The 26,990-nt window shown below is 42.2% G+C and overlaps 1 protein-coding gene across 1 annotated transcript in view; it reads right to left on the bottom strand.

Moving 5' to 3' along the window:
* The window catches only part of PUS10 (pseudouridine synthase 10), a 176,750-nt gene that overhangs the window by 82,500 nt on the left and 67,260 nt on the right, over positions 1 to 26,990 (bottom strand). The window contains exons 6-8 of the mRNA XM_082251355.1: positions 21,135 to 21,246; positions 12,721 to 12,782; positions 644 to 689 (exon numbers count right to left, since the gene is read on the bottom strand). Of these exons, the coding sequence (XP_082107481.1) occupies positions 644 to 689; positions 12,721 to 12,782; positions 21,135 to 21,246 (220 nt within the window). The remainder of the gene's footprint in view (positions 1 to 643; positions 690 to 12,720; positions 12,783 to 21,134; positions 21,247 to 26,990) is intronic.

Consider the following 26,990-nt stretch of genomic DNA (forward strand, 5'->3'; position numbering starts at 1 on the left):
ACTGTTCCTTTGTGCACAAAAAAAACAGATACCGGTCCTGCTGCTTGTTTAAGGACCTTCTATGGCCAGCTTTCCTAGAGAAACTGCCTGTCTCCTGGAATGTCCTCCTGCTCTTGAGACTGTGCTGGGATACACAGCAAACCTTCTGGCAATGGCACTTATAGTTGTGCCATCCTGGATGAGTTGGACTGCCTGTGAAACTTCTATAGGGTCCAGGCATCGCCTCATGGTATCAGTAGTGACACTGACCCTAGCAAAACTGTGAAAAACAGTCAGAAAAAATGAGTAGGGAAAAAAAGTTTCCATGGCCTCCACTGTAAAACCATTACTGTTTTGGGGGTTGTCTCATGTAAGACAAAATACAACTTCAGAAGTGATGGAATGTATTTCAGCCAATTTTCTTATTGTGTGTACTAGGCATTAGATGTTAATCCTCCCACCCCATTCAGCTTTGGCAATGCTAAAGCTATTTGGTCCTGCCAATCAAGTTTATTTTATTTCAAAATTTCAGTGAAAAAGAAAAGAAAGAGACTGAAATGAAAGGAAAGAAAGATTGACACGATATCCAGCATTTTACAGAAGGCACATGTGTGGACCCACACCTGTACCCAGAGTGGGCTTTTTAGCATCAACTTCCACTTACTTGTTTATTCTTAGCAGGTTTGAAACAGTCCTTGCACACGGTGGCTCTAAGAACAAATAGATAGAAATGTATGACTGTCAACAGGGCAACTGTTACATTTTATTTAAAAATTACAATCTCTGTTTCAATTTTCTTTTTCTGTTTCAAATACATTTTTTCAAAATCAAAAAGAATCAACTGACATCCTGATTAGTCTGGCACTTTAGAAGGGGGAAACCGATTATGCAAAATTCATTCTCAGTTGGTAATACATAACCATCAAAAAGAGATTCTAGTTTTAAAACGTACAAATATGAAAATGAACCAACATGATTGCAGGGAATGTACCACTTTATTAGGACACAAGTAGTTCCAGTATCAAACCCTCAATCCATTCTGTTAATAGTTCAGTGTGGATTAAAACATCTTACTCCTAAATATATTTAAGTGTTCTTGCCTATGGCAAGTCCACTTAATATTCTTTCACATATATATTATTCTTATTATAGTGAAAGCCTATGGGAAAATTTGGCACCCTAACTCCTCCCACAGTTTTTACACTACACAGGCAGGTAATGTACCGAAACGAGCGGATCATTCCTGATCCCGTTGCTATTACTTTTTGGAAGGTTTTGCCAAATGGTTTGCGAAATGTTGTTTTTGTGGCAAAAGATGGCGAAATTCCCCCCCATAGGAATGAATGGAGGAACGTTCAAAACTACAGTGGGGAAATTGTGTGCAGGTGTTCTTCCCGCCCTCGGTAGTTTCCGGAACATTCCGCCATTCATTCCTATGGGGCCAATTTCTAAACTGCTGCCACTCCCTTATTTGTAAGGCCACCTACACAAATGTTATATCAAAATGTTCAGGAATGAATGGCGGAATGTTCTAAACTAGTGTGGTGGTGGCAAGAACACTTCTCACAATTTCCCCGGAAATTGTAAATTTTCTAGTTCCAAATACTCTTGAAAAAAACTAAACAGAAAAAAAAAATATTTGTTCACTTGCTTTCCTGTTTCCCTTTTAATTGGCAAGAAACAAACATTCAGTTCTGAAATCAGACATCCCTCCAAAACCACTGTGACGATTAACAACTGTACAGTAATGATTTAACCCTTTTACTGCTAGGTCCATACGGCCCTACAGCACTGCTTGCAGCTGGCTGTACCGGCCTAATTTCTCCCCCTGCTATAAGCTCATGGTCACTTTCTACCCCCCCAGCACTGTTCCCCCCCCCCCACCCGATCCCACACCCCCACACCCCGCAAACCCGATCCCCTGCAGCGACCTTTAGAAGCCAGCATCCCTGCCACTCCCGATGGCTTCAAGCGCTGCCTGGGCGGCTTGGGGGGGTCACAGAATGTCCCCCCGGCAGGCAAATCCCCCCTGTACCGACCCCTGCACCCCCCTTCCATCTATCCCCACCCCGGCGGCATCACTCCCTTAAGGCCCGTACACACTTGACGAAAATCGGACTAAACAACCTCCGATTTTTCTCTCTCATGCTCATCAGTCATAACCGTTTTTACTTGACAGTGCATAAATGTTCACGTAATTTCTCGTCCGTTTTTTTTTTGGGACATTTGTTCCTAGACTTCCGGGTCGTCAGCAACTTTAGATCATGCGTAGTCTTTCGTATCCGATTTTTCGCGGACATACTGCATACACATTAAACGAAAATTGATCGTCTGGGGACGGACGATAAAAATTTTGCTGTTTGTCCCTCCGTTTTTTTTCGTTGAAAATGTCGGCATCAGCTGCTGATAGTTGTGTACACAGTAGCCGAAAATCGTACGATTTTACCTCGGACGGGAATTTTCGGCAGATTTTCTACTAGTGTATGCCCCACTTTACCCTCCTGCAGCTGCTGACTGGCACTGTGTCCGGCCAGCTGTCATGCTGAGCGGGGGTGGGGGGGGGGGGGGTGGCTGCTAGTGAAGCTAGGACTTTGTGAACATGTGTTTACCAGCCCCCTCCCTGTAGTGCAGTGGACCGAGGCAGCCACTGCTAATGAGGACTCCTGTGTCCACTGACAGCTCAGTTGATCATAGCAAACCGAGGGTTTACTATGTCAGACTGTAAGTTAATTAATGGATAAGGAGTCTATACAGACTATACACACTGCCTGCGTTCCTGGTTGTGCACCCACACCCACGTTAGATTGGGAACACCAGCTATGCCTGTGCAGCTTTTGCATCCCAATTGACATAAATGAGACTGCCTGTACCTGTGTGGGTAAACATGGCCCTCCATGGGCGTACACTTTAGAATGTGAACGATGCTTTTAGTAGTAATTTAGCAGGAATTTTGCAAGTTATGTTGTGTTTATGTGCACTATTAGTGTTTTTAGTGTATTTTTTGTGAAAATAGCGATATGATGAACATTTGCGCAATTATGGCAGGGCCCAAAAAATCAGTAGCACTTTTTTTTTTCTATAGGTAATGTGCTTTCAGAAAATCTCTGGTTTGAGGGTCGGTTCACACTGGTGCGATGCCATACATCACATGTGATTCGCACTGCATTGCTGTGCAGATCACAAGATCACATGCAATGTCTGTGCAATGGGAATTCTGCCATACAAACTGTATGGATGAATTTGCATCGCATTCAGACCAACTTGTGCAGGACCCTTTTTTTTTTGTCTGCACCAGAATTGGATCGCATGGGTGTTCACACCTATGCGATTCGATTCCTGTCTGAAATCACAGTTCACTCTAAGATCTGCAAACTGATCTGGGGGTGTCATTAACTTTGTATTGACACCCGCAGCAGTTCGTAGAGGGCAGTGTGCACTGCCAGCAATTCAGGTGCGATACGGGAACCCGCACTGGATTCGCAGGGTTTCCCGCATCGCACCAGTGTGACCCAAGCCTGAAGGGACTTTTACAATTCTGAAAGCTGTAAAATGGAAATCTCTGGATTTTTAGAGTAAATTGTTTTTATTTACAGTTTTGTGTACATTCACCATTTCACAAAACGGTGCAATTAAAAATGTACAAATAATTGTTCAAATATTTATTTATTAACTCAATACAGTTTTAACTTTTATACTTAGTAGGAATGTTGTACATTTTGCCATGTATGAATCAGCTATTGATGATTTTAGTGTATTTTTTGTGAAAATATTGGTTTGATAAACATTTGAGCAAATATTGCGGTGCCTTAAAAATTAGTATGTAAGTAGCACCTTCTTTTTATTCTACTGGCCATGTGCTTTCAGAAAATATATGGTTTGGGGGGGGGGGGGGGGTTTAAACTCTGAAAGCGGTAAGTGAAAAAGGAAAACCAGATTTTTTAGAGAATTTTTTGCGTACGTCAGATTTTCACTATTTCTCGGGGGCGTAATTTAAAATGTACATATATTTATTAACTCAATACAGATTTAGCTTTTATAATTAGAAGGAACTTAGCAGGGGTTTTGTAAAATTTGCTGTGTTTGTATCTGCTAATAATGATTTTAGTGTATTTTTAGAGAAAATATTGTTTTGGCAAACATTTGCGCAAATATCGCAGGGCCTTAAAATCAGTAGCACTTTCCTTTTATTCTACTGGTCCTATGCTTTCAGAAAATATATGGTTTTGGGGGTCTTTAACAAACTCTGAAGGCTGTAAGAGAACAATGAAAATCTCTAGATTTTTTTTAGAAATTTGGATATTTCCATTTTTTGCGTATGTTTGATTTTCACCATTTTGCAAAAAGGAGCAATATAAAATTAAAATAGTGGTTATTTATGAACTCAATACAGGCTAGCTTTTATATTTAGCAGGAAATTTGTAAAATGTGCTGTGTTCTATCTGCTAATAATGATTTTAGTGTATTTTTAGCCAAAATATTATTTTGATAAATATTCGCCCAAATATCATTGTGCCCTAAAAATCAGTAGCACCTTATTTGTATTCTACTATTTCAGAAAATATATGGTTTGGGGGGTCTTTAACAAACTCTGACAGCTGTAAGGGAAAAATAAAAAAGCAATAAAAAAAATGCAAAAATGGCCTGGCCAGCTAAGTTTAAAAGTGGAGCACAGGGCATGGCAGCAAAATTGTTAAAGAAGTCTGTGTCACAGTATACAGCACTGTTTCGGCAGTGGAACAGAGACTACCCGTCCCCCTACTGGAACACAATGGAATCGGGCTGAATACTAATCAGCCATTCACAGGAAACTTTGCATTTTCTGATTGAATACACGACTTCCTCTGATTGGTTGAGGTGGAGAGGTGCGCGGATGACATCCTGATTTACACCTACGCAAATCAAAGATAGCTTTGTACAGTATTTATTTAGAAAATACAAAGCTTCCTGTAAATGGCTGAGCAGCGCTCAACATGACTCAGATTTGTACCAGGAGCAGGTGATGAAGTCCCTATACTGCTTCTGGAAGACAGCACTGCAAATTGTATGTAGCTGAGACTAAATGCAGTTTATGCAATATCCACAGTGGGCGCATCTGTAAAGCTGGAGTTCAGATTTAAGATTTATTTAAAAGGTAAACTAAATCTGTAATGCCTAAATAAGTGTCTGACAAAAACACATAAGCATAGGTTGTGTTCAGTAAAAACTAAATAAAAAAAATATCAGGCAGAAGATCAAGATTAGCTGCAGAAGAGTGGAAGTTTACATATAACTTGATAGAAAACCTTTAGCAAGGAACATACATACCACAATAATAATTATCCTACCAAAATTAGTGTGGGTTTAAATTACCTCCAGCATTGCTCCTGTTTCTTCTTGCTGGAGGCTGCCAAGGCCAGAGCCCCTGACCAGCAGTAAATCATAAAGTGGAACTGAACCCATTGCTTTAATGGTTTCAAAAAACACACATAGCTTCCAACTGTCCATGATTTCGAGGGACTGTCCCTGATTTGAAACAAAGTCCCTCTGTCCCTCGTTTTGGTCTGATATATATAGTTGAATATAAAATGCACGTTTTATCTTTCAAAAAGGGTTCCCCAGTGCTAAACCCTACATCCAATTTCTAAATTGCATTTGTAAACTTCAAAAGCCAGTAAAAAGGAATAGTAGTGGTTAAAAAGAAGCACTTGTGGTTTTAACTAATCATTTTTTGTATAATTCTCCTTTATGGGGTGTGTCCTATTTCTAGATACTTTTGCTTATGTGTCCCTCATTCCCATCTCAAAAAGTTGGGAGGTCTGGTTACATTCCTGGAGTGCCAGAATTGCCAACTGTCACATTTGCTTGTGTCCTCACTTAAACAGTCAATCCATTAAATGGCTGGTGTCATAACTGATCACATGAGAAGCCCCATGGCAGTTGCAGATCAAACAGAAGCAGCTTCCTTGGATGTAAAGGATAATAGGGTTTAATTCAGCTGACAGCAGATCAGCCTCAACAAATTTGGCAGTGCCTAAAAAATAGAGAGCAACTGAGCATGTGTAAAGGAGGGTGCAAGTGTATTACTGGATTTTAAACACTATAGGCACTTATTTTTAATGTATTCCATAGGTATACCTGCAAAATGGGCTAGCCTGAAGTGATCTAACAGGACTTAATTTTCTGACTAAAGTTCCACAGCGGAACTTTACTCATAAAAACTTGATAAAAAAAAAAAAAAAAAAAAAAAAACGTTCTTTAGCAAGGAGCATACATTCCACATTAATATTTATGCTACCAAAATTAGTGTGTGCTGTAAATTGCCTCCAGCATTGCCCCTATTTCTTGTTGCTGGAGGCTGACATTTTTCTGAAGCCCAGAGCCTCTGAACAGCAGTAAACCTTTAGGCTGGCAGAAGATCGGCCTCTACAAATTTGGTACAGTGCCTAAAAATAGAGAGCAACTAAGCATGTGCAGAGCAGGGTGAGTCAGTGTATTACTGGATTTTAAACTGAATAGCCACATATTTTTAATGTTTTACATAGCTATACATGCAAAAGGAGCCAACCTGCAGTGATCTAGCAGGACTTCATTTTCCAACTAAAATTCCACTTTAAGTACAATTCTTAACTTAAAGCGGAGTTCCGGCCTCAAAATCAAAAAAAATAGATTTTGGGCCATCCGCTTACTGAATGCAACCTGAAAAAGAAATGGATACTGACAATTTTTTATTTTTTTTGGTCACTTACCTTATTATAGAAGAAAATATACTCACCTCCCTTCCACTTCCTCCCTCTGCGTCTCTTCCAGTTTGTGATGACTCCTGGGAGCTGAACGTCATCGATCCCAGGAGTCAATGCGCCTGCACCGGCCCCGCTTGTCCCTTCCGGTTCAACGCGCGGCATTCACTGCTAAACAGCTTCTGAGCATGCCCAGAAGCTGTGCAGGGATGCCACGCCTGCCCCGGAAGTGACGAGCGGGGCCAGTGCAGGCGCATTGTGGGACTCTGACGTCACGGAAGAGGACACGAAGAGGGACACTGCGGCTTTAGCTGCCCACACCTGAGATGGCAGCGCTGGAGAAGAAATTTTCAAGGTAAGTATTTCTTCCTACAGGTAAGTGCGACCCGGGACAGTACAGAGGCTATCCATTATGGAATGTACTAGTCCTGACTGTCCCGGGGGTATTTTTAGCTAAAATTGACCCCCGAGGCCGGAACTCCGCTTTAAGCATATAAATTTAAGCTGCTAGTAAAGCTGGTCATACCTGGATCCATTTTTGGCCCATTCCTGCTAAATTGGCTGAAATTTTAGTCATGGGTGGACCTGGTGGCACCACCAAGCTTGACAAACTTTGATTGAAAAATCGAAGGTGTCATATGGAAAATGCATCCTATCAGATCACTGGGTATTCAAACCTCAATGCCACAGTTGCCTGAATGACAATATCTGGCAGGATAGATTCCTCAATCCTCCCCCCCATAAGGGAGATATCTTCTTACTTTCTGTCTTGGTGACAAAATCATTTTTATTTTTTTGTGTGCAATAAGTAGAGTGGGATGTGTTAGGAGCTCTGTCAGGTCTTACTACTGTTTGTGTCTCTCTGTTCTGGTGGCCGCTCTAAGCTGCGCTGAATGTAGCTGGGAATATTTTTTTTTTTTTAAACTGAAGTTGTCCTTTAATTGTTATTGTTTAACACTATTCCGGTGCCTCTGACAGTGATCTTTGCGGTGATCATCTATCATTAACTATAATGCTGATCCCAGATTATCATCTTTGCACTTTCTTAGAATTTGCATTGTTTTATTTGTATCAGTAATTTATTTGTGGGTTATTTTTATGCATTTCGTTTTGTCACTTGAACTCATGACTCAGGGCACAGTTATTATCTGACATAAGAAAATGTCAGGTCTGTTCCTCTTGGAATCCCAAATTAATAATAAGCCAGTTGTCTGTTTTTCTTACACTTCGGTGCTTTTGTGTTTTTTAATAGATTAACCACTTGAGCTCCGGAAGGTTTTACCCCCTTAATGACCAGGCCATTTTTTGTGATTCCGCACTGCGTTATTTTAGCGGAAAATTGCGTGGTCGTGCGATGCTGTACCCAAATACAATTGATGTCCTTTTTTCCCCACAAATAGAGCTTTCTTTTGCTGGTATTTGATCGCCTCTGCGGTTTTTAGATTTTGCGCTATAAACAAAAAAAGAGCGATAATTTTGACAAAAACGCCATATTTTTTACTTTCTGCTATAAAACATTCCAAAAATTTTTTTTTAAAAATCAAATTTTTTATTTAGTTTAGGCCAATTTGTATTCTGCTACATATTTTTGGTAAAAAAACAATCCCAAAAAGCATATTTTAATAGGTTTGCGCAAACGTTATAGCATTTGCAAACTACAGGATAGATTTTTGGAATTTTTATTTATTTTTTTGTTTTTATTAGTAATGACGGCGTTCAGCATTTTTTAGCGGGACTGTGACATTGCCGCGGACAGATCGTGCCCCTGACATTTTTGACACTTTTTGGGGACCAGTGACATTAATACAGTAATCAGTGTTATATATTATGCACTGTTACTGTATAAATGACACTGGCAGGGAAGGGGTTAACACTGGGGGAGATCAAAATGGTTAATGTATGCCTAAATATGCTTACTGACTGGGGGGGGGGAGGTGTGACAGGCATAGAGAGATCGAGGTTAAGCTTAGCTGAAACTCCTGATCTCTCCCTGCCTGTCTGACAGAAGACTCGCCGACTTTGTTTACATAAGCAGGTTGGTCTTCTGTCAGTTTCTCTGACGATCGTGGGAGGCCGGTGGCAACCGCCGCTCCTTCCGCGGGCCGCCTCCCGCTGTGTCTAAACATAGCGGGAGCGTGGCTGAGGCGTGCGCGCGCCGCCGAGACCTTGTGCACAAAATCACGTAGTACTACGTGATGTTGCGCAGCCAATCCACCCTGCCACAGTAATAGTACAGTGGGTGGTCGGCAAGAGGTTAAAATACTTATCTGCTAACACTGGTTGTCAACACCTAGTTTAAAATAAATATGCAATATATTGCAGCTTACCAGTCCTTAGATGTGGAAGCTGCATTAGTTTTATTTTTGCAATTTTATTTCTTGCAGCCCCCCAAAAAATGTCTTATACTGCACCTTACCAATTTTTAGATGTAGTGGTTGCATTCGTTTTCTCCTATTTTCACCTGGTGATCTGCCCAGTAAGTTGGTTATTTTTCAATTTCCTTTACTAGACTAAGCTGTCCAGCAAAAGTGGCAGTTTATGTAAAAACTTTATGCGAAAAAGAAAAAGAAAACTGTTGCTAAAGTGTTAGCTGTAGGTTTGCTTTAATTTTTTTCTCCTCGTGCATCTGAAGCCAGCTATACACTAATAGAATTTTGTTCCAAATTTTTCATTCTAAAAATGTTTGTTGGATTTTTATAATCATTAGTGTAGTAAAATAAACATTTATTTTTGACCACAGTGACGAGAAGATTTGAAGGAGCAGGATGGAAAATAGGCAACTTTTTTTCAGTTTTGGGAAGTATTTGTAACCAAGATCAGCCTAATTTAATTTGCCAGTGTTTTTAAAAGCCTTGCTTCTGTGTATAGTTTGTAAATGTGTATATTCATGGTATTTGCACAATACATATGCAGGCTCTGCTTCCTGCTTTGTGGTACTACAAAATGACTGCTGCACTTTTACTACAAGTCCATGGGTTTGAACTGACTGAAAACAACAGACTCTTTAGTAAACTGGACGAGCATCGCTAAACATTCACAATACTAATTGTATTGCCTAATATACAGTTGGCTATAAGAGCTAGCATGTATATGAAATACAATAATCATAATACCAGATAAATGCTACAATAAATATGTAGCTACTGAAAATTCACTGTAAAAGGGCTGCCCAGAGAGAGGCTTAAAGTGGTTGTAAACCTCAGACATGAAATATGAACAAAGCATATCCTTCCATAGTGTGTACTTGTCTCAATTTAGAGCACTAGTGTAACTTCTGTCTGCTGCTTCGTTCCTCTGTTATCAGCATGAATCACTTCTGACAAGTTTTCCTGACACCAGAAGAAAAAAGGTGACGGGGAGGGATCTGCAGCTGATTGAAAGCCTCCGTTCTGTTCCTGTGTGCTGTGTGGAGGGGGGTGTGTCCCTTCTCTCCAATTAGCTCTCCTCACTGAGCTCTGCAATGTGTAACGTCAGCTCTCCTTCCTGTTTTTCTGAACTCTCAGACGCTTTATAAATTCTGAAATTTTCATGGCTGTAGAAAAGTTAAGACTGCAGAAAAACAGGCACAACTTACGTATGAGGATTTGTTTCTTCTCTGTGTATCACCTGAGGCCAATCACTTCACTGGGTATATGATGCAGGGGTTTACAATGACTTTAACCACTTGACCTCTGAAAGATTTACCCCGCTTCATGACTAGGCCATTTTTGTGTAACAGCACTGCATTACTTTAACTGACGATTGCACAGTCATGCAACACTGTAGCCAAATAAAGTATGTCCTTTTTTCTCACAATTAGAGCTTTTTTGTTATGGTATTTGATCACTACTGCGTGTATTTTTTTTTTTTGCTATACACAAACTGATTTGAGAGCACAGTGTGTCTGGGGTTATGTCGTAAGGGACAGCCCCTATAGGCGTGTCGAGTGAAAACTTTTCACTGCCTAGTCTACTCCTGTAGATGGCGCATAACCCATTAGTAAAGAAGCATTAAGAGCTGCGTCAGTCAAAGGACGTAAGAGAAATATGCACTGTCACTGTACTTATAACACTTGCTGGGAAGGGGTTAACATTGGGGGCGATCAAAGGGTTAACTGTGTGCCTAGCCAGTGTTTTTCTACACTGTGTGAGGTGCTTTTGCTAGGGGAAGAGATGGAATGTATTCCCTGCTTTACAGGGTCACAAACTCCATCCCTTCCCACCTGTCAGAATGGCGATCTGCCTTGTTTATGTAGGCAGATCGCAGTTCTGTCTTTCTGTCGGATGATCAGCGGGTGACAGAGGACATTGAGTATCCTGCACCTACTGATAAGCTTCTGCTGTGTGTAATCACAGTGGAGGCGAGACGCGGGCAGTGCGCACGTGCTCCCCCTACCTGGAAGTGTCGGATCACGAATATACGCATGATCCTGTGCACAGGTGACACCCTGTACAGTAAAACTGCTAAAGGGCTGACCTAAAGTGGTTAAAAGAGAAAAAGTATGGCTTTTTTTTTTTTTTTTTTTTTTTTACTTTCAAAATGCCTTTTAGTCATTTTACAAACAAAAGAACCAACAGTAGTACAAAAGTACAATAATAAAGCCATAATAATCAAATAAAGGTAAATATAAAACAATTATATAATATAATATGAAAAAATAATTGGGATAAAAATAATTAGGATAAAAAAAAAAAAAAAAAAAAAAAAACAACATTCAACCACCCAAAATCTTAAACGATTCCAGGTCATCGAATGGCATATTCCCAATTCGTTCATTCAGATCCAATCAATTTAATTAGACAAGGAATACCCATAACTAGTTCATATTCATCAGACTGAAGAATTATCATCCCATAATCCACAGTGAAAAATTACATTCATTGAGTGTTGGGGCAATTAACGGTTAATATTCATTATTGATTATCTTGCAACTATTTTATATATATATATATATATATATATATATATATATATATATATATATATATATATATAAAATCACAGTATTATTTTGACCACCTGGACCCTATGGCCCTATGTTATTGCTCCTGGCGTAACTTTGCTTTTTAGTTAATCTGCAACACAACACCCATAGGGACAGGTAACAGCCAGTGTTAATTTTGGCAGCAAATTTCAATTTAGTTTTAGTCTTAGTCTTAGGACTAAAATGGCATTTTAGTTTTAGTCCCATTTTAGTCTTCTGCAAGTGTTTTAGTTTTAGTCGTATTTAGTCGACTAAAACTCCAGTACATTTTAGTCGACTAAAACATCTTACATTTTAGTCGACTATAACTCATTTTAGTCATCTATAATCGAATGGGTGTAGTTCAATTGTAATTTGTAATGCATTATTTAAGCATTATATACTACTGCTGGTCCTGTGTGAGTGAAAAATCGAATATGTTATTATTTATGATATTAAGCTTTGAGCATGCACTAGCACAGCACTACACCAGTGTTAATTTTGGCAGCAAATTTCAATTTAGTTTTAGTTATAGTCTTATGACTACAATGCCATTTTAGTTTTAGTCGCATTTTAGTCTTAAGACTAAAATGCCATTTTAGTTTTAGTCGTATTTTAGTCATCTGAATTGTTTTAGTTTTAGTCGTATTTTAGTCGACTAAAATTGTGTTCATTTAGTCGACGAAAACGTTTTAGTCGGTTTTAGTCGACGAAATTAACACTGGTAACAGCTAAACGTCACACATGCTACAGTAAAGTAAATAGGACACTTATCCAGCCTTGTAAACAGTGTCAGAATTATAGGTAGACCAGGCAATGATTAGGAGGGAGATGCACAGCTGATGAAGGTTTGGATCACACTGCTGAAGACTATTTATAATTTTGAATTGCAAGAAATTATATATATACGAGGACATTGAGTGACTCATTCAGTTGTTAATTCTAGTTGAAGAAAATATTTTCTAATGACTAATATTCTAAACGCCCTTTACAGTATTTTCCCTAGCCTACTAATGAGATATATTTGGTGAGTTTGCTGTAGTAACAGGAACAGTTTCAGAGCACTGGAGCAGTGTCACTTACAGGAAGTGGCAGTCTTCATCAGTTTCTTGGTGACAAAACACCACCCCGACTTCAAATGCACTCTAAAAATAAAACAAGAAAATATATACAATATATATATCAGCAATAAGAATGAGGTAAACGAGCTTGGGGAGAGTAATCATGTCTGCACAACAAAAGAGGCAACTAATCCCATGTCACAATATATCACACCACAAATATGTGTAAAGAAGAGAAACAACAAGAAAAAATCTAACATGAAGTATTAAATAGTAAAACTGAACTGCAGGCAAACGGCTAAATACACAGGTGAAATGTATATGGGCCCTTTTTACACTGCCATGGGAATAAACCAGTTTAGCAGCTGTTTTGGGCTGCAGTTCCATGGGGGGGGGGGGGGGGGCAGTTTGATGCGTGTTTTATCACATCACACAGCTCCCTTTTTTTTTTATCTTTATGTGACATGCAAAAGTGACATTCCTTTTAGTGCAGTGCACTGTGCTGTGACATGCAGGGCTATCCAGACAGGTGCGATATTATGCAAACATCTTGCATTATATCGCACAGCTCTGGAACGTAGAGAAACACCATGTTCTGGTGTGACCATGACACATAGAAAACTATTGCTTTCTGAGTGTCATTGCAGTTACCTGTGTTTATCCATGAGGAAGAACACAGGTAAGGGCACATAGTGTAATCGGGACCTTTAAGAGAATATATGGGAGTTATTTTACCCGACAAATGTTTTGTATTTCTTTCCATCCATTTCTGAGCTTTATACAACCTTGTCAAACAGCACAGCCAGATGGATAACATACGTTTCCCTGTAAGACCCCTTTCACACGAGAGATCCGAATGGGTCCGGCTGTCTGTTTTTCAGCTGGACCCGATTGGCCCCTCTATAGGAAGTCAGAAATAAACAGGCATGTGTCCGTTTACACCCGGCTTGCTCCAGGGTGTAAAAAACAAAAACAAAAGGGGATTCGTTCCCCCTCTGTCTGGCCAGATCAGAGGGCAGTTGCGTGTAAAGGGACAGGTGGTCCGTTTACATTCAGCTTCCCATAGAGCAGAAGGGCCTGTGTCCGCTCTGCATAAGCGGAGCGGAGACAGACCTGTCATCCCCAACTCAGCAGAGGATCAGAGACAGATCCCCTGTTGAGAAAAAAAACAAAAAACAAAATCGGACCCGTGTAAAAGGGGCCTTACAGTTATAGACTGTAGAAGGGATACAGTGGTGTCCTCTTTTCACCCCATGCTGGCTGACTGGACACACACTGCCTGCCAGAAAGGCAAGTATGCAACATGTGACTCATGTCAGTTTTTTTTACTGTAAAGTTATTTTAATTATCATAGTCATGAAGGGGTTAACACATACATAATGCAGCTGCTAAATTTGGTCTGGGTGCCCTCTGATCATAGGGGGTTCATTCCGGGGCGGCCCTACCATTGGACCCAAGCAGCAAATTGATGCCCAAGATTTTTTTCTCCAGCAGTTTGGAGTGTCATCGGTTTGCGGGGCGTTACAGGCGGCATTTCCCCATCTCATATTGCCGTCCGTAGTGCAAACTGATGAGTATGAGGAGGCAGAGGGTCTCCTCCGGGGAACGATTGTGGTGTGCGCAATGAAGTCAGACATTCAGACAAAATAATACTGGAGTTTGTGGTTTGGAATTGAACATAATGGTATGTCATATAATTGTGCATGTAGACAAGGTGCTGTTGCATATAAATCTGACTTCCTGATACATTTAATTTTACGTTTTAATTATCATGATACAAAATAAAATTGTGTGGGCCTTTTGGTTGGTGTAATTTTTTATTTTTGGGGGGGGGGGCAACATTTAATATTTGGCCAGCCATGGGTTCATGAGAACTAGTAACAGATATGTCCTGGTGATAGATCTCTATGCTAGCCCTTTTTCACTGTTTGCACCAGACACACAAGCTCCTAAACGCACAGACGTGCACATGTAAAGGTTTTTAACAAAAATAACCGCGCTAAACACATGAAAATGAAAAAAAAAAAGCTGCAACTAAAAGTGGGAAAACACCAAAATAGCAAATAGCAATAGTAAAGCTGCGCTACTGGTGATGCATGTTATTGAAACATGTACATATAATGTGATTTAACTAACAATTAATAACAAACAACATAGGATCACAACCTTAGGCAAGGTATTGTGAGCCCACGTACATATTAAATAGTGCAATGAGATTGCAAAAACGTGCAAATGGTACCATTTATTAAATAATAAATAAATTGTCAAAAAAGAGAAAGGAAAGTCCAAAGCAGTGAGAATTCAAACTGGTCCTAGTACTTTAGATTGTAAGCTCATTGTGGGCAGGGACTGTACAGGTTTATAAAGGGATGTGAAAATTGCAGTGCTATATAAATACTTAAAATGGAAAAATAGAATACTAATGATTACATCAAAGGTATTGAGAATCAAAACTTTCTCTGGAATTCACAAAGAGTGTCGTAAATGTTTATTAGAAGCCTGTCTTTTCTTTGGCGCAACTTGCAACAGGCTCACGTAACGTGACACAATTTGTCCCAACTTGGAAGAGGTCTTATTTACCTCCACGTTTCTCATTACCAATATGGAGGTAATTCTTAATAAATATGTCACAGCCATAGTGCCAGTATGTAACACATACAAAGTACCAGAATTTGTTACACACAATGAAAATGGAAGGCAAACTGTCTCCAGGCTTTCGTGAATTTGGCACAGGACTTTCTAATATGGTCACAAGGCCAGAAATGGTCACAGAATCTTTTTTTAAGCTGTCCCTCCTCATCTTCCAGTTAACAATGACCTAGCAAAATAGGGTTGCAAAAAAGTCTGTGTGCTTGTGTAGTGAATTAACATGGGCGATCGCATACCCTGCCATTTCCAGCGACAAGAACCTGCGGATTCCTGCGTCTAGATTAACAGGTGTGCGAATAACTGCGACCACTCAGCCCATACAATGCAATGACAGGGACTGTTTGCACAGCCAGACAGCAATTGCTTGCAATGATCATGGCTGGACGTATTCTGTGTGCATCCAGCTGAATAAGGAGGAAAAATGGATTTTTGTAAAATCTTACCGTAAAATCCTTTTCTCTTAAGCTCGTTGACAGACGTAGTCCTCCTTGATTAATATCAACTCGGGTTATACAGGAGTAGGACTAGATAGGAAAGAAAACGTTCTGGCCACACCCTAGGGGCAGTCCCAGAGGGTATATCCTCTCACTTCCTGCTACAGCAAATCAGTTATGTCACAAAGCAGTGTTTAGAGAATTTAACCCAACCCAACTCAAAAACAGAGGGGCGGGTACTACGTCTGTCAATGAGCTTGAGAGAAAAGGATTTTACGGTAAGATTTTACAAAAATCCATTTTTCTCTGTCGCTCATTGACAGACGTAGTCCTCGATTAATATCAACTCGGGACGTCTCAAAGCAGTGCCACAAATGAGGGGTGGGATAACAGAAATCAAAATCCAGAAGGCCCAACCGGAGCCAACCAGAAGCATCAAGGACTCATTGAGCAAAAAGATGAGACCTAAGTGAAAAAACCCAACAAACCCTCGAGGTAGACCAACGGTCTCCTCAAATTGCGGCCTGCAAAACCTTGCGGCCAAATGAGGCATCCGACGATGCCATCACATCAACTTTATAAAATTTTGTAAAGGTATGAACCAACGATCAAGTAATCGCCTTGAAAACCTGGACCCCTGACGCCTGATGGCGGTAGGCCCAGGAAGTACTGAGCGCCCAAATAGAGTGCGCCTTAACAGGGAACGGAGGATTCCGACCCTTACATAGAATAAGCCTGTACCACCGTCTGTCTAATCCATTTGGAGATAGTCGCGGCAGACGCAGGCAACCCCTTTCTGGGGCCATCCGTGATCCCAAAAAGTGAATCCGTTTTACGGAACGATTCCGTAGTCTTCAGGTATACCCTGATTGCCCGAACTACATCCAAGGAATGCAACGCACATTCCTGAGGATGATTGGGCTTAGGACACAAGGAAGGTAGCACAATATCTTCATTCAGATGAAAATCTGAAACCACCCTAGGAAGAAAGGATGGCTTCGGATGAAGAACTACCTTATCCCTATGAACCACTAGGTATGGGGAATGGCATGATAATGCAGCCAGTTCTGACACCCTGCGTGCAGAAGTGATGGCCACCAAGAAGGCCACCTTCTGGGATAATGTAAGCAAGGGAATCTCACTGATATTTTAAAAGGGAGGTTTCTGCAGAACCGACAAAACCAAATTAAGATCCCAGGGCGGTAAGGGCGCGCGCACTGGCGGAGCTAAGTGCCGCACCCCCTGGATGAAATTCCGCACTAAGGAATGAGTAGCCAGCGGCTTCTGAAAGAAGATTGCTAACGCTGAAAACCTGACCCTTGATAGTGCTCAAGGATAGTTTCTGCTCAACCCCCTTTTGCAGAAAAGCCAAAATTCGGGTCACCAAATAGGTACGTGGGGGAAATCCCAACGATTCACACCACGCAATATAAGTCTTCCATGTGCGATAATAGAATTTGCTAGAAGTCGCTTTCCTTGCTTTAATTAGAGTAGGAATAACTGAAGCTGACAACCCCTTGTCCTTCAGAACCTGGGTCTCAATGGCCAGGCCGTTAAAACCAGAGACTGTAAAGCACGATGGAAGATCGGTCCTTGAGACCGCAGATCCTCCCTGAGAAGAAGTCTCCAAGGAGCGTCTGCGACTAGCCTGCCCAAGTCGGCGTACCCGGCTTGACAAGGCCAGCCCGGAATTACCAGGATAACTGGAGTTCCCTCCACCTCTATCCTGCGGAGAAATCTCAGCAGTAACTTGAGAGGGGGGAAGACATACAGTAGCTGATACTTCCCCTACGGGGCGCTCAGCGCGTCTGCTGCGTCCGCTAGAGGATCGCGGGCGCGAGCCCTGTTGAGCCAACCTGCCAACAGATCCATATCCGGGGTGCCCCAATGAAGGGACAGCTGGTGAAATACCTCTGGACGAAGAGACTGTTCCTCTTGATCCAGAATCTGACGGCTGAAATAATCTGCCTGTCCACCCCCGTGATAAATATCGCGGAGAGAACTGGAACAACTGTTCCCCCAATAAAGAATGTTGGCCACTTCGATGGCCGCCAGGGCACTCTTGGTGCCCCTTGGCGATTGACATAAGTCATGACCGTGGCATAGTCCGATTGGATCCGAACCGGACTGCCCTGGAGCTGCTCGGTCCAGTAAATCAGACAAAGTCTGATCGCTCTCAGTTCCAACACCTTTATCGGTAACCTGGAATTTATCAGAAGAAATGACTTCCCCTGGCTGAGCATCGGAGACCGAAACCACCAGACCAGAGCCTCCCTGGTCTGCTCGCTCAATCGGATCCGATTGCCCAGGGAATCGGGATTCCGATTTCATGTGAGAAGAATCTCCTCTTTGGAGAATTTGGGTATGAGACTGGGCAAACGGTACTGCCTCTAAGGAGGCGACCATCAATCCCAGCCAGTTGACGGACAGCAACATCCGAATCATTGACTGAATCTTCTGGAGTTTCTCCGCCTGGAGAAACACTCTTGCCAAGGATGTATCCAAAATTAGGCCCAGATAGTTCAGTCTCCTGGTGGGAACCAGGGATGATCTTTGGGAAAAGCAAAGAAAACGCTGATGTCCTGCAAAGATGGGGATATGAAGATAGGCATCCTAAATGTCTATGGACGCCAGGAAATCCCCCTGATGCAGGGAGGCCACCACTGTATGGATGGACTCCATCTCTTCCAAGACCAGAATTGGACGCACCTAGCCCTTTTTCCTGGGCATTGTGAACAGGTTCGACTCATAGGGGTGCGCAGCCTATTGCATTAGGGTGTGCACCCCAAAGTTTAAATACACATGCATGTGTTTGCCAACATGTACTTGGCCCCGATACATTACTCTCCCTGCTGGCAAAGTGAAATAGAAGTGTGTGGCACTTCTCTTATGGCAGAGCAGGTCCGAGGGAGATCTTTCCCATCTCCTCACTGGCAAACAGAGCGATAATGCTAATGTGCCCTAGGTGATTAGGGTGTGCCCGGGCACACCCGGCACACCCTGTGCGCACGCCTATGGTTCGAATACAACTCTTCCAAGGAATGGGAACTACCACTGCTTGTTGCATCAAGCTGTTCCCCGCAAAGCTTTTTAAGCGACCCGGGGATGTCGAATATTGGAAGGGAAGAATCGCACCTGTGGAAGTGATCGAAACTCGATCTTGTATCCCGACCATATGACCTTGCGAACCCCTTTATCCGGGATTCTGGAAAGCCCTGGATCCGAAAACCGGTGAAGACGTCACCCCACCCTAGAGATGGGTGGGGCCCATTTTGTCAATCCAATGAGATAACAGTGGCTTTATTTAGTCTGGAAATCGGTGAGTCCACTATTGGTGGTACCGTCCATCTTTGTAATGAGGGATTCCTCAAAATGATAGCGCCTAGCAATGCGTTTGGAAATAGCAGGGGCTCGTTTACGGGAAGACCCCATTTGGGCAAGAGAAACCCTTTACCGTTTTGGTAGGTTTGCTAGTACCAAAAAAGGAATATGAGTCTCAGCTACCTCTGCCGGTGTAACCTCAAGATTCAAGGTTTCCCGGCAATGACCAGCTCAGAATCCGTATCTGAAGTATCAGATGACATAGGGGTAGGCGGGGGTCGCTTTTCTTGACCCCCGTCCCTGACAGGCTACCTCCACCCGGGATACCAAAGACTCCAAAACTGCTGATAATGCATCATCACAAGTGGGGTACTGGAGGGTCCTGCGGCCACCCCGAGGGGATCAGGTGGGGATACATGAGTGGCAGGGTTCATGTAACAAGACACTTGCCAGCAAACACAAAAAAATTAAGTGCAAGAAAAAAACATTTTTTTTTTTTTTTTAAACTTAGTCCCCCAGAGCAGTAGCGCCCCTCAGTCTACCTGCTTGGACCCCTCAGAAAGAGAGAGAGAGAGAGAGAGAGAGAGAGAGAGAGAGAGAGACCCCAAGGCTCACCTGATGCACAGAAGTTTCTTATCAACCTGCTTCCAGCACTGTCTGTTACAGACAGGAAGTCTTTGGCTTGCTTTCCCTGGGCCAAGGAGGCGGCTCCGCCCCTTTACACGCCTTCCGGCGCCTCCCAATTACTCCACGAGGTGTTTGGTCACCTCAAACATGGCCGCCCCCATGCTGGAGACACGAGGCTACGCCAATATGGTGGCCTCGTGCGATCTGCAGGAAAATGGCGGCGGCCTGTGTAGGATAGCGGCGGCTTGCAAGCGGCCTGCGGGATGTGTGCATTCGGCCTGTCCGGCCTGCGGAAGTGCCTCGGCCTGCGGGAGGCTGTGTGGCCTGTGGAAGTGACCGGCTTTCTGGAGGGATGGCGATCTGTGGCTGCAGTAGCTCAGGCATAGGCATCGGCCTGTGTACACACTAGACAGGTAGGATACCTCTATACCTCAATAGTAATGCCTTTTAGTAGTCTGCCACTGACTTCAGTCACCCTTACAGTCATATAGTGACTTTAGATAGTCAGCTCCCAAACCAAGCCTCCTGGTTTCTATTCACAAAAATCACACTCAAATTGGGGGATCTGTGACCTGTTATAGGATAGAGGGGAGACCCAGAAAACCGAGTGTCCGACCATCCCAGAGAGGGGCCCGCGTCCACCAACAACCCGACAGGGGGAGAGGGGGAACATTCTACTCACCATACCGGAACCAGGCGGGCGCCAACTCCTGACAGAACCCTTCTCCACCGGGGTGGGGGGGCTGTCGACCAATACGGACGTCGTGACTCTGTTGGTCATTGGCGTCCAGGCGAGACGTTTAACTGGCAGGGTCAGTCCCTGTCCAGTGGGACTATGTCGCGGCCGACCCAGCGCGGAGCTATGGCCTGCACGCGCTCGTAGGCTGAACTGGGGTGACCACTGGATCTCAACATCCAGCCCGTCGCCCAGTTTCAGCGTACTTGATTGAAGATCTCACAGGAACACTGGAGAAAAAAAGCTGTCTAAAAAAGTAATTTCTAAAAAAAAAATCTTGCCAGGACCGAAGATCCTAGGAAGGAATCTAGGTCCTTACTCCTAACTAGACAGAAAAAAAAACTGATTTGCTGTAGCAGGAAGTGAGAGGATATACCCTCTGGGACTGCCCCTAGGGTGTGGCCAGAACGTTTTCTTTCCTGTCTAGTCCTACTCCTGTAGAGGGCAGTATAACCCGAGTTGATATTAATCAAGGAGGACTACGTCTGTCAATGAGCGACAGAGAAATTAGATTCATACAGTGCCAATTACTGACATTTAAATAAACACAGATACTAATACTATGTAATTCATATATGTTCAGTTTTAAAAGGATGAGATGGCACCCCTAAGGAAAGCAGAGACAGAATGAAAGAACCATGCATGGGTTTAGTAAATCCTGAAAGTTACCTTGCTCACAGCTTGAACCCCCAGTTCATCAGAAATCATGGGGTGGATTATCCACTTATATGCCTCCTTTAGCTGGATTATGTCCACTTTTTCCAAGACACGACCAAGCTTCCTGTTTAGAAACAATACCAGGTATATTTAGGATACCTGTTACATTTACATAACATATCTGTATATTGCCAATGCAGTGCTAACACACACAGTATATATTATTTTATATATATATATATATATATATATATATATATATATATATATATATATATATATATACATACATACATACATACATACACACACACACACACACACACACACACACTAGGGAAAAACATTTTTGATACCTATTTTGGTCTTGCCCATAATGGTGGGTTTGAATGGAAGAAAGATTCTGTGGACAGGTGTGTTTTATACACATAACGAATTGTCGTTAGGAGCACCTTCTTAAATTCACAGGAGTAATCTGTGTATCACATGATCACATACTGTAGCCAGTCTGTGGGAGTCAGAATTAGACCGCATTCACGCTGGTACGACTTGGACCGCGACCTGTCAGCCAGTCCTCAAGCTCCCATTGTGCAGTACAGGAGCCGTTCTAATAGGAGCGACACATGTCGCTCCGACTTAGAAAAAGGGCCCTGTACTACTTTGGGGCGACCTGGAGGCGACTTGCATTGACTTCCATTATGTGAAGTCCGTGCAAGTCGCGCCGAAGTCGCGCTGCACGCGACTTCACAGGTCGCCCCCTTAGTTGGAGCGACCTAATATGAACGGAGGCTTACTGTTGGTTGGTAGGGGATCAAATACTTGTTTTACTCACTGAACTGCAACTCAATTTATAACATTTGTATCATGTGTTTTTTCTGGAATTGTGGTCAATATTCTGCCTTTATCATTTAAAATACACCTATGATAAAATTATAGACCCTTCCTTTCTTTGCAAGTGGGCAAATTTACAAAATCTGCAGGGGATCAAATAATTATTTTCCCCACTGTAAATACACACACACGCACCTCCTAAAATTAGAATATCATCAAAACGTTAATTTATTTCAGTAATTCGATTAAAAAAATGAAACTCATATATTTTATATTGATGGCATTACACAAAGTGATATATTTCAAGAATTTCTATTAATTTTGAAGATTATGGGTTACTAGTGAAAACCCAAAATTCAGAACATTTCAGAAAATTTGAATATTACATAAGACCAATAAAAAAAAGGATTTTTTATACAGAAATGTTGGTTTACTGAAAAGTATGTTCATGTACAGTAAAGTATGCACTCAATACTTGTTCGGGGCTCCTTTTGCATGAATTACTGCATCAATGAGGCATGGCATGGAGGCAAGCAGCCTGTGGTACTGCTAAGGTGTTATGGATGCCCAGGTTGCTTTGATAGCGGCTTTCAGCTCATCTGCATTGTTGGGGCTCTTGACAATACCCCACAGATTCTCTGTGGGGTTTAGGTCAGGCGAGTTTGCTGGCCAATCAAGCACAGTGAACCATGATCATGTGACCAGGTATTGGTACTTTTGTCAGGGTGGGCAGGTGCCAAGTCCTGCTGGAAAATGACATCAGCATCTCCATAAGGCTGTTCAGCAGAGGGAAGCATGAAGTGCTCTAGAATTTTCTGGTAGAGGGCTGCGCTGAAATGGTGAAATGATTTTCTTAGAGTATGGGCCCAACAGTGCTCACAGGAACATTCAGAAGTTTAGAAATCCTTCCCATAACCAATGCCATCGGTATGTTTTGCAACAATAAGATTGCAATGGTCTTGAGAGAGCTCTTTGCTTTACCCATCATGAGATGTTTTTTTTTGTGAGACCCCTTGGTAATGTGAAACCTTTTTATAGGCCATCGGTTGAGACTGAACCTGCTGATATTAATTTACACTGACAAAGGACAGGACTGCTTTCTAATTACTGATAGATTTCAGCTGGTGTCTTGGCTTTCCATGCCTTTTTGCACCCCCCCCCTTTCTTCATGTGTTCAATACTTTTTCCCTGTGTCATTCCATCTTATTACAAACTTAATTTCTGAACTTATTTGTTTTGGTTTCTTTGTATGTATGGATTTCACGGGTTGTTGCCGGCATGTGGTGTAAATATCATGTCAATAGCACCCTTAGAAATTTACCTAGAAAAATGGTGACCTGTTCAATACTTATTTGACCCACTGTGTGTGTTTGTGTGTGTGTGTGTATATATATATATATATATATATATATATATATACACACACATACATACAGGGAGTGCAGAATTATTAGGCAAATGCGTATTTTGACCACATCATCCTCTTTATGCATGTTGTCTTACTCCAAGCTGTATAGGCTCGAAAGCCTACTACCAATTAAGCATATTAGGTGATGTGCATCTCTGCAATGAGAAGGGGTGTGGTCTAATGACATCAACACCCTATATCAGGTGTGCATAATTATTAGGCAACTTCCTTTCCTTGGGCAAAATGGGTCAAAAAAAGGACTTGACAGGCTCAGAAAAGTCAAAAATAGGGAGATATCTTGCAGAGGGATGCAGCACTCTTAAAATTGCAAAGCTTATGAAGCGTGATCATCGAACAATCAAGCATTTCATTCAAAATAGTCAACAGGGTCGCAAGAAGCGTATGGAAAAACCAAGGCGCAAAATAACAGCCCATGAACTGAGAAAAGTCAAGCGTGCAGCTGCCAAGATGCCACTTGCCACCAGTTTGGCCATATTTCAGAGCTGCAACATCACTGGAGTGCCCAAAAGCACAAGGTGTGCAATACTCAGAGACATGGCCAAGGTAAGAAAGGCTGAAAGACGACCACCACTGAACAAGACACACAAGCTGAAACGTCAAGACTGGGCCAAGAAATATCTCAAGACTGATTTTTCAAAGGTTTTATGGACTGATGAAATGAGAGTGAGTCTTGATGTTCCAGATGGATGGGCCCATGGCTGGATTGGTAAAGGGCAGAGAGCTCCAGTCCGACTCAGACGCCAGCAAGGTGGAGGTGGAGTACTGGATTGGGCTGGTATCATCAAAGATGAGCTTGTGGGGCCTTTTCGGGTTGAGGATGGAGTCAAGCTCAACTCCCAGTCCTACTGCCAGTTTCTGGAAGACACCTTCTTCAAGCAGTGGTACAGGAAGAAGTCTGCAACCGTCAAGAAAAACATGATTTTCATGCAGGACAATGCTCCATCACACGCGTCCAAGTACTCCACAGCGTGGCTGGCAAGAAAGGGTATAAAAGAAGAAAAGCTAATGACATGGCCTCCTTGTTCACCTGATCTGAACCCCATTGAGAACCTGTGGTCCATCATCAAATGTGAGATTTACAAGGAGGGAAAACAGTACACCTCTCTGAACAGTGTCTGGGAGGCTCTGGTTGCTGCTGCACGCAATGTTGATGGTGAACAGATCAAAACACTGACAGAATCCATGGATGGCAGGCTTTTGAGTGTCCTTGCAAAGAAAGGTGGCTATATTGGTCACTGATTTGTTTTTGTTTTGTTTTTGAATGTCAGAAATGTATATTTGTGAATGTTGAGATGTTATATTGGTTTCACTGGTAAAAATAAATAATTGAAATGGGTATACTGTATATTTGATTTTTGTTAAGTTGCCTAATAATTATGCACAGTAATAGTCACCTGCACACACAGATACCCCCCTAAAATAGCTAAAACTAAAAACAAACTAAAAACGACTTCCAAAAATAGTCAGCTTTGATATTAATGAGTTTTTTGGGTTCATTGAGAACATGGTTGTTGTTCAATAATAAAATTAATCCTCAAAAATACTCATTTGCCTAATAATTCTGCACTCCCTGTATATATATATATATATATATATATACATACATATATATATACACACACATTCACTGGCCACTTTATTATTAGGTACATCTTGGTAGTACTGGGTTGGACCCCCTTTCTTTTACCTTCAGAACTGCCTTATTTCTTCGTGGCATAGATTCAAGGTGTTGGAAACATTCCTCAGAGATTTTGGTCCATGATAGCATCATGCAGTTGCTGCAGATTTGTTGGCTGCACATTAAATCTCCCATTACACCACACCCCTAAGGTGCTCTATTGGATTGAGATCTGGTGACTGTGGAGGCCATTGGAGTACAGTGACCTCATTGTCATGTTCAAGAAACCAGTGGTGAGATAATTTGAGCCTTGTGACATGGTGCATTTTCCTGCTGGAAGGAGCCATCAGAAGATGGGTACACTGTAGTCATAAAGGGATGGACATGGTCAGCAAAAATACTCAGGTAGGCCGTGGCATTTCACGATGCTCAAATGGTACTAAGGGGCCCAAAGTTTGCCAAGAAAATATCCCCCATACCTTTACACTATCACCAATAGCCTGAACCGTTGATACAAGAGGCAGGATGGATCCATGCTTTCATGTTGTTTACGACAAATTCTGACCCTACCATCTGAATGTCGCAGCTGAAATAGAGACTCATCAGACCAGGCAACATTTTTCCAATGTTCCATTGTCCAATTTTAGTGAGCCTGTGCGAATTGTAGCCTTAGGCCCTGTTCACACCTGAGCGTTTTTCAGCTGGTAAAATGCTCATCCCTGAAGTCTCAAAACGTCCAACAAGCAAAATCCCATTCATTTTAATGGCCCCTGTTCACATATGAGCATTTTGCCACCTGAAGCAAAATGCCTGAAGCTCAAAAAAGTACATGAGCTTCTTTTTTGGCAGATTACAAGCGTTTTTGTTAGATGTCAATGTCTGCCTCCAAACACCTGCAAAAAATGCCTGAAAAATACCTGAAAAAACACCCCAAAAAACGACTGAAAACGATACGCTCAGGTGTGAATGGCGCCCAAGTTTCCGTTTCTTGGCTGACAGGAGTGGCACCCGGTGTGGACTTTTGCGGTTGTAGCCCATCTTCTTCAAGGTTCGATGTGTTGTGCATTCAGAGATGGTATTCTGCATGCCTTGGTTGTAACAAGTGGTTATTTGAGTTACTGTTGCCTTTCTATCATCTTGAACCAGTCTGCCCATTCTCCTCGGACATCAACAAGCCATTTTGGTCCACACAACTACAGTTCACTGAATATTTTCTTTTTTTTCGGGCCATTCTCAGTAAACCCTAGAGATAGTCATGTGTGAAAATCCCAGTAAATCAGCAGTTTTTGAAATACTCAGACCTGCCTGTGTGGCACCAACAAACATGCCACGTTCAAAGTCACTTAAATCCCCTTTCTTCCCCATTCTGATGGTCAGCTTGAACTTCAGCACATCGACTTCACCATTTCTAGATGCCTAAATGCATTGTTGCCATGTGATTTGACACGAGATGCAATTTGAGTTACCAAGCAATTGAACAGGTGTACCCAATAAAGTGGCCGGTGAGCACATATATATTTTTATATATCATAAGTAATCACATAATCTCTGTTCCCAGCTGCATAAGGAGATTAGAAAAAGGGGGGTGGAGACTGCAAGGGGGGGAGGGGATATCATCAGAAGGTAGAGAAACAAGAGGACACTGATCTTCCCAGTGAAGAGCTGTGCAGGGTGGTGTGTCAGCATAAGTCTTGATCATTAGAAGACAGCAGAAAACCAACTGTGCTGGGATGGATGTGCTTTTATGCTCTGGTGTGGTCAGTTTCAAATAAGAAAGTAGGGGACAGGGAGGATCACCAGGTATTTCCCACAAAGGAAGAAATACAAAGAGAAGAGGATATGATTTCATACAAGTACATGGTACAGCAGGCACATATCAGGAATATGAATTGTTGGGATGGCATACGCTTAGAGTAGAACTATAGGCAAAATGTTTTTTTTTCCATTTTGGATAGAGCAAATGAGGGTTATAACTCCTGTCAGATTTTTT

The sequence above is a fragment of the Pelophylax lessonae genome (assembly GCF_965119305.1).
Source record: "Pelophylax lessonae genome assembly, chromosome: 3".
Lineage (NCBI taxonomy): Eukaryota > Metazoa > Chordata > Amphibia > Anura > Ranidae > Pelophylax > Pelophylax lessonae.